The sequence below is a fragment of the Varanus komodoensis genome, unplaced genomic scaffold (genome assembly GCF_004798865.1).
Source record: "Varanus komodoensis strain SLA01 unplaced genomic scaffold, ASM479886v1 scaffold21, whole genome shotgun sequence".
NCBI classification, from domain to species: Eukaryota; Metazoa; Chordata; class Lepidosauria; order Squamata; family Varanidae; genus Varanus; species Varanus komodoensis.
In genome coordinates this window covers 18,882,864-18,891,618 of record NW_025335589.1, presented here as the reverse complement: position 1 = coordinate 18,891,618, position 8,755 = coordinate 18,882,864, and the positions used below count along the sequence as shown (strand labels likewise).

At 43.8% G+C, this 8,755-nt stretch overlaps 1 protein-coding gene across 2 annotated transcripts in view; it reads left to right on the top strand.

Annotated features, from left to right (window-relative positions):
- Positions 1-3,547: 3,547 nt before the first annotated feature.
- The window catches only part of VEGFC (vascular endothelial growth factor C), a 63,029-nt gene continuing 57,821 nt past the window's right edge, over positions 3,548-8,755 (top strand). The window contains exon 1 of one of the 2 annotated variants that reach the window (XM_044430637.1): positions 3,548-4,530. In XM_044430637.1, coding sequence (XP_044286572.1) covers positions 4,384-4,530 — 147 coding nt within the window. In that variant the 5' untranslated portion in view covers positions 3,548-4,383. The remainder of the gene's footprint in view (positions 4,531-8,755) is intronic. The other variant, XM_044430636.1, reaches the window with a different exon arrangement.

Below are 8,755 nucleotides of genomic sequence, written 5' to 3'. Positions count from 1 at the left end.
ATCATGAACTAACTTATTATGCTTTTGCCTTTAGCTCAAGTATCTTTTTGGTCACACTTTCTGCATATGCTGCTGCACTATATAAAAGGGGGTATCTTTGCCTGCATGCATTCACCACATCAGGGTCTAGGTTTGGAAGGATGTGTATTATTTATTTGATTATTAATTAATTTATAACCAATCCCATTTGCCATATGTCTCCCTGGGCAGGTTACAGAAAAAAACAAAAAAAAAAAAAAAAAGGATAGAGATTAAAGTACAGTATAAAACAGTAATTACAAATAAAAAACATTAAAACCAATATAAGATGTGCCATAATAATGGCATATACACAGTTAAAATGCTACTTAAAACAAGTTAACAATTAAAATTCTGTTGAAATAAAAAGGTTTTTGCCTGGCACCTGAAATACTGTAAGGAAGGTACCAAGCAAACCCATCTAGGAACTCATTCCAAAGTTGGGGTGCCACGGCAGAAAAGACCCTTATTTCCTGAGCAGGGGGTTCCTTCAGAAGGACCTCAGATGCAGATCTGAAGTGCCAGGTAGGTTCGTACCGCAAGAAGTGCTCCTTTAGATACTATGGTGCCAAGCCATTCAAGGCTTTAAACATCACTGTTAACACCTTGAATTGGGCCCACTGGGTCAACTGGGAGCCAGTGAAAATGGTAGAGGACTGGCTTTATATGATCGTATTTGCCAATCCTCATGAACAATCTGGTTGCCCTATTCTGGACCAATTGAAGTTTCCAGACCATCTTCAAGGGAAGCCTCATGTAGAGTGTGTTGGAATAATCCAGAGAATTTACCAGTGCATGGATAACCGTTGCCAGGTTCTGTCTGTCCAGATATGATACAGCTAGTATATCAGCTTAAGCTGACAGAAGGTGCTCCTGGCCACCAAATCTACCTGGAATTCCAGGGATAATTCAGGGTCCAGAAGCACCCCCAAGCTGTGAACCCTGTCCTTTAGGGGGAGTGCAACCCCATCCAGAACAGGCAAGATGTTACCCATCTGAACAGATGGGCTGCCCACCAACAGTATCTCTGTCTTATCTTGATTAAGTTTCAGTTTATTAGACCTCATCCGTTTCAGGTAGATGTTAAAAAGCATGGGGGATAAAATAGAGCCCTGAAGAGCAATAATCTCCCAGCACCACGTTCTGGACATGGCCAGTCCAGGAGCAGGCCAGTCCCTACATCCAACTCTACTAGCCTGTCCAGAAGGATACCATGGTCAATGGTACCAAAAGCTGCTCTAGGAGGTCCAGCTCTAACAGGGTCACACTCCCCATCTCTCTCCCAGCATACGTTATCCCATAAGGCAAACAAGGCAGTTTCCATTCCAAATCCAGGTCTGAATCCCGACTGAAATAGATCAAAAGGGTCCGTTTCATCCAAGAGTCTCAGGAGTTAGAGTTATGTATGGAGCTCCCACTGATCTTTTCAACTGTAACTATTTATTTATTTATTTAAAACATTTCTATGCTGCCCCATCGCAACAAAGCCTTGGGGCGGCTCACAACTATATGTTTTCCTCCTTGCAGGGAATCATGGTGACGGATTAGAAGTGCAACTGGCTGGCTGACAGAGCTCTTCCTACTTCCACTGTTGACAACTGGTGTAGTTAAAGTGTTGGACTAGAGACCTGGGAGATCTGAGTTCTAAAATGTATCATATTCTATGAAGTGGTTTATAGTGAGGAGGAAACAGGTATACAATCACATTTTCTGGTTTTTTGGGACTGAAAAGTCTCTGTACAATCAGTGCAATGAACTTTGGTTTGAGGTAGTTTCTATAACTACTACAAGAGTGTGCTATGTGTATAGAACCAGTGTGGTATACTGGTGAAGAGTGTGGGACTCAGGAGATCTGGGTTCCGGTCCCCATTAAGCCATGGAGCCAACTGGGTGACTCTGGGCCAGTCACTCCCTCACAACCCAACCTACCTCACAGAGTTGTTGTCGTGAAGCTAAAATAGTTATGTAAGCCACCTAGGGTTGCTCACTGGAGGAAAAAATACAGGATATAAATGTAATGTAATGATAATAAGTGGCAAATCAATTTCTACTATCCATTTTTGCTACTAATTAACTAGACCTATTGACCTAGCAGATTAAAAAGGCCTGAAGCAATAAAATACTATAAAGAAAATGTAAAGTGTATTGCATACTACAGTAAATCCCAAAATACTCAAACCTACAACACTAAAAAAGTATATTACAATAAAAATTATCTAGAAATATATTATTCTGGCTTACTAAAGCTCCAATCCAATGCAGTTACCTGAAGCTAAACTCTGACTAGCAGGTACAAGATTGTGCTGTATGTGCTGCATAGCAGGACTTTTGGGATACTATTCCAGCTATGGTGCCATTTCTAAGAAAGCTCAGCCCCAAATTCTCATTATCTCATAAGAGGATAGAACTCTGCCTGAAGAATATCCCCATCCCCATATTAAATAATGGAGATGTGCTCATTGGAGCTGATGGTTTCTAAGATATGCCAAGCCTAGACTGAACTTGGAATAAAATTCAACAAAAATTGATGAAACTAACTTTGTACCAGCTACAGATTCTGAACTATTTTAAAGGTTTATTATAATACTCAGCTTAGAAGAGAAAAAAGGACAGAAGCCAAATTAAATCTGGCTGATGTATCTGAGCGTCTGCGATTAGTGCAGAGAGACTGCAGATGCTTTGGCCCACACCAGCTATTAGCCTTGGCCGACACAGCCAACACCTGGACAAGCTGCATGGCTGTTATATGGCTTCTCCCTAGTAGCACAGTAAGGTAGACCAGACTTCTTGCACCAATTCTCATGCTGTGCCATAAGGGAGAATACAAATGAATGTACAAAATGAGGAGGCTGCCCTCTGCATGAAGAGCTGCCCGGTCCTCTTGGGACCATTAAATTTGCCCTGTCGGACCAGATGAAAGGCCAGCACCTTGTTTCCCACGGTGACCAACCAGGTGACCATAAGCAGGACACAAGGGCAACAGCCCTCTGGCGCATATTCCTAACGGTAATGTGCACGTTAATTGCTCCGACCGGCCCAGGAAGCTTTGGGCAATATAGGAACGTAATAAATAAATAAATCAAACGGGTCCATCGTGACCAATGGCCCGTGCCCCAGGTGCGCACTTTCTCGGTGCGGCAGGAAGTGGCAGCTCTTTCTCCTCTTCTTCAAGCAGCGCCATTCCGCCCGGAGGAAGAAGAGTGCACGGCATCGGGTACCGCTCTCTGCCCAGTGGCGGCTTCTTTCTCAGCGGGGAGGAATATACGGGCGGGAGGACGCGGAAAAGCTCCAAGGCACGTTGCTGAGGCCGCCCCCAGCCGTCCCCCCCTCGGCTAGCCTGGAACCAGCCCTGCGTGGCCGGCAGGTTCGTGCGCGAAAGCGCGGGAAGCGAGCGAGGCAGCAGGTCTCTCACTTCCTGACGGCGCGGTGTGAGGTGCAGCCGCCGGAGCGAAGCGCGCGCACCCGAGCAGCGCGTGGCTCCGGCTTTCCGGTCGGCTTTCCTCGGCGGCGGCGGTGGCAGAAGCGCGCGCGCGCGCCTGCGCGCCTCCCCTCTCACATTTCCACGTCTCCTTGGAAAGGGTTTTTGCAAGGCGAGTGGCTACTTGTGGAAAAGTGCTACAGGAGGGAGGGAGGGAGGAGAGTTCTGAGGAAGGAAAGGCGGCGGTGGGGGAAAGGGAGCGACACACGACCCGGGCGCCTTCCGTCCTTTCCTCCCTTCCCCTCCCTTTCCTTCCCGGGCCAGCCACTCAGTCTCTCCGAGGTACAGGCAGAGGGCGCTTTAGCCATGCCCGCCCCCTGCAGTTGCTGCTGCTGCTGCTGCCTCCGGTGCTCGTACTCAGCTCCACGCGCTGGAGAGGCTCCGGTTCCCTGGCCCCTGCTGTTGCCGCTGCCACTGACAGACAGCCGGAGAAGCGAGGAGGAGACCGAGCCACCCTACTGCCCCGCACCAGCTTCGTGCATCCTTGGCATATAGCCCCCTGCGGGAGCTGGTACTGAAGAGGAAACCTCTCCCTCCACGCTCCTCCAATTGGCTCGGGAGTTGCTTCGACCCCCCTTTGCTCCTGGGGGAGCCCGGTTCGGATGTCCGGTTTCCTGGTGCCCTCTTTCTTTTTAACCTGACGGACCCCACGGAGCTTCGGGAGAAGGAGGACTGCTACCAGCCCACTAGCAAGCAAGCGCCGGGGCCAGTGGAGAGGAGGGGAGGGGAATCGCTGCACCTTCCTTTTCTCCATCCCGGAGAAGTTGGTGCTTCAGTGCTGCCAAGAGAGAGGGACTCGAACGGGGAGCCGCACCGCGTTGCTCGCGCGCTGTCTTCAGGGCTTCCACCTCCCCACCCCGCGGTCGCTCCCTGCCGCCCTTTGCACAATGCACTTGCTGGGATTATTCTCTCTGGGTTGCTATCTGGCTGCTGCTGCGGTGGTGCTGCTGGGAGCTCGTGAGCCTGCAACAGCCGCTGCCTATGAATCCGGGCAGGGCTACTATGAGGAGGAGCCCGATCTGGGGGAGGCGAAGGTAAGGCAGCCGTGTCCCTGTTCCTGTCCTGCCACGGATCGAGGTGGTTTCGTTTTGCCTTGTCTCCCCAGGCACCATGTGACACGATCACTTGACGTGGATTAAGTGCCCCTTAATAGTGTTTAACCACCCTGTCAAAAGCAGGGTGATCAAAGAGTGATAAAAGGCTGCATTCAGCATAGGCGGGGAGCGCAGACTTCTAATCCACCATAAATTTTGAGTGTTTTCTAGATGAATTAAAATAGAACAGACTAACAGCTGTGCGTTAGCATACAACATGACTTAGGTAGTTGTTTTCGTTTTGTATGAGGTGATGAGCCCAAATTTAGGTAAAAAGTGTAATGATTCCTGGTAAATGTAGTGGCTTTGCTGTAGAAAGGTGATTCCTGGTATGTTCAATTAAAGCAAGTAATTCAGCCCCTGAGGATGTGAGGATCAGTAACTCTAGTTATTTTTCTTGTTATCTGTTATTTGCCCAGGACTTGAAGTACTGTGGAGACAGATAAGGACTCGGTGCTCCATTGCTTCCCAGAGAATGCATAAGTTAGTTTACACAAGTTAAGAACAGACTTTGTGAGGGAATGCAGTAGCAGTGCTCCTCTGCTAGAAATAGTTCGTTGATGGTGAGCCTTTCCAGCTTCTTTATCAAGGACAAAGCTACGGGTTAGCATGTAGGTCTGTGTCCTTGGAGTGGAACACGTGTGCTCCTGAAACTTTCCAGTTGGAACTGAATAGCTGCTGGCTCAAAACTGTGGAAGGATTTTGGAAGGATGGTGTGCATGACAGCACAACTGCAGTGAAGATTCCAAAAAGAGATATAATAAAATTAGAATGTGTTTCCACTTTCTGAAGGTTGGCTATGGTGTTTTTGAAAACATTTCATTTGTCATTTCTAAATAGCGAAATGGTTTTCAGGAAATTAACTTGACCTTTGTAGTTGCAGTGATGTCTCTTCTTAAACTCAGACAAAGCTCTACTTAATGCAAGTGTACCAAGATAAGAGTAAATTATAGACGGTAAACTATTTTTAAATGCTGTTACTTTTTAGTGTGACAACATTAACTATAAACACAGTACAGTCATGCTGACAAAGTATCACGCTATAAAATGTGTGTTTACAGTACTTACATGAATAGCAAAACATATCTAATCCAAATGTGTCAAGAGGTTTAATCACACATACTAGTTATGCTGTTTACCTGCACACTATGTTTTGCAAATGTATATTAAAATTGTTTAGAGAAGAAGTTTCCATGCATTTTGTGTCTCCTTTTTAATAGGATATTTCCACAACAATTTGGCAATTTCAAACTGTTGGTGTTGCATTTAAAGTACAACAGCTGATCACCAGACACTGCAGCATTAAAAACTTGGTTCATGTTTTTTCTCCCTGCTCTGATGTGTGACCACAGTATTAGTTCAGTTGATTATCAATTTAATTCTTATAAAGAAAGTTATTTTCCAAATGCCTGTTACAATATAACAAATGGAAGGTGAGGCAAACATGCTTTACCTAATGTTGGATCAGTTGTCAGATGTAATTTACAAATCAGTTGTAATTTAGCTTATTTAACGATTAAAGCAGTGAAAGTAGTCTGTAAGATAAATGCAGTATTAGTTTCTGTGGTGTAATGGTGAGTACTTCATGGCAGAAGCTGAAGGCAGTGTGGGGAAGCAAATATGAAGTCTGGGATCAGTGAAGTACATTGGAGATTGTAAAGGCAATCTATATAATCATGGATTATGTAGATTATGTTTTCTGCAGTGGTGTAAGAATCAGTACTCCATGTGTATATACGTGCTAAACACACATTCCTTCAAGTTTTGAAAGGGCAAATTTGTTAAGCTAGCTGCCTGTGGGCAAGTGTAACTCCACTGATTTCAGCAGAACTCAAAGCATTTGAAGGGATTAGCCCCTGTTGATTCTACATATTTGGCATTGTGTGCTGAGAGAAAGGAAAGGGAAATTTTGATAACTTTGAGAAAGATCAGATATGTAAACTATAAGTAATCATGTCAAGGAATCTGTGATTATGTTGTCAAGATAAAGGTCACTTTTCTCACTTGAGATAAAAAAGTAGTGCTTTTGAACTTAGTCTATTTGTTGAGGTAATTCTTTCCTTTATTAATGCTTTCCCTCATGTAAGCCAAAATTGTAGCTGAACTAAGAGTGAACGTATGTACCCACATTGTATCCTCCAAATATTAAAGTATTACTATTTTATTTCTATTTGTGTGACTAGAACCAATATTTTCTACTGATGGCATGAGGAAATTTCATGTGAACTGAACTTTTGTAGGCACCTACTAGGGATGGGTCAGTTGGTTGGATCTGTTTTCCTAAATGTTATGCCACAGGTTGAATATAAGTCATACATAACTGTGGTTGATTTTCGCATACTCATATCTTAAAGTCACATGAAAGCAGGAATGGCTCCTGATAAATTAGAACAGTCATGTACTACTATTTGACCTCAAAGTCTTTTGAAAACACAGATAGTTTCTGAGGAAGCACAGATAGTTCTTAGAGTATATACCGATTCGTGGGAGAGAAACTGTTACTTCCTCTTATTCAGTTCCTGAACAGGTGTCATGCTAACATATCTAGTTCTTACTTATCTTTTGTAGTTCTTCCAGAGCAGCTACTACGGGTCTTCCAGTAATCTTCTATCTAAGCACTGATCAAGTCCATGCCTCCTTGACTTCAACAACTCAACTTCAAGAACTCCCAAATGAAAAGTGGGCCTTTTCATACTGACTTTCTATTGTTCCATTCCTTTAATGTAGGCTGCCATCCAGATCAATTCCTTGAATATATGGTTTCTATTGATAATAGCATACATTAGGGCTATAGTAAAACTCCAGAAACTGTAGGTGGCAGTTGGTATCCTTTTATCCTGAATCTTTATAGATGGCCATGTAGATAAAAGTATCCATTGTTTGAAAGATGTGTGCACATCAAAGTCTGAGAAGAAAATGCTGACTTCCATTACTTCCATAATATTAGGAAGTAATCTTGCTGAAATATGCCAGTATGTAACTCAGGGTGCTTCAGCTATGACTATATTAAACATGATTAATATTTTTAAATCACTAAACTATTTATTACTTGAAAAAATGGACCAAATTAAATATTCTAATCACTGAACCAACATTTCAATGTCGATATTCTCCCAAGTACCTAGAGAGGTCCATGGGGCACATCCATGGGAAATGCAGGCTTCTGTTCTGCCTGTTGCTTAATGCCTGATTCTGTGTTCAGGCAATACAGTAACCCACACTCACAAACTAAAATTAATTGAATGTAGGTTGTTGCTGAACATGGACTGTTATGTTGCTTCAACTCAACCAAGATAACAAACATGGTTTGTAAATTGTAGGAAACAACCCACAGTTTACAACTCAACAATAAACCAGGACTTCTCTTCATAGGTTGTTCAAGTCCTGACCTTTCAGTGTACCTGAGTTCAAGAACACAATAAGCCATGTTTCAATAACTACCCATGGTTCAACAACAACTCACACTCAATCCATAATCAACTTGAGTGTGAGTTATCATGTTGTCAGAATCCAGCCATTGGGTGGGTTTCTGTGGAATGACAATCCCACATCGCAGCAAGTTGTCATGTTGTGCAAACCCTGGCAGCCTGTCTCTCCAAACTATTTTCTTTCAGCTTGGCAAATGCCAAAATTGAGCTCAGCTGGAGGAAAGTAGCTGGGGTAAAGGGTTGAGTAGACATAACAGATCAGTGAGAGTGCAACGCTACTGCTATTGCACCCATTTGGTCTTGCTTTGCTTTTCTATTTTTTCCTAGTTTTATACTGCCCCACAGCTGAAGCTTTCTGGACAGTTTATAACAGTCAAAAAAGACACTAAAATACAGAAAAATGCCATAAAATTGGTAAAAACACTAAAAGGTTTTTAACACCTAAAATACACATAGCAAACTTTGCTCTGCAAAACACCTGGACTGGGTTATCCCCCTCAAGAGTCACCTAGTAAATCTTTAAAGGCTTCAGAGAAGAGGGCCATCTTAACTGTTAACCTGGTGCTGAAAAGATGACAAATCCAGCACCAGCTGAGCCGCAGAAGGGAGGTTGTTCCATAGATGGGAGCTACCACAAAGAAAGCCCTCTCCCCTTGTTGCCACTTTATTTATTTATTTATTTATTTAAAGTTTTTATAAGCCGTCCAATACTGAAAGTCTCTGGACGGCTTACAAAA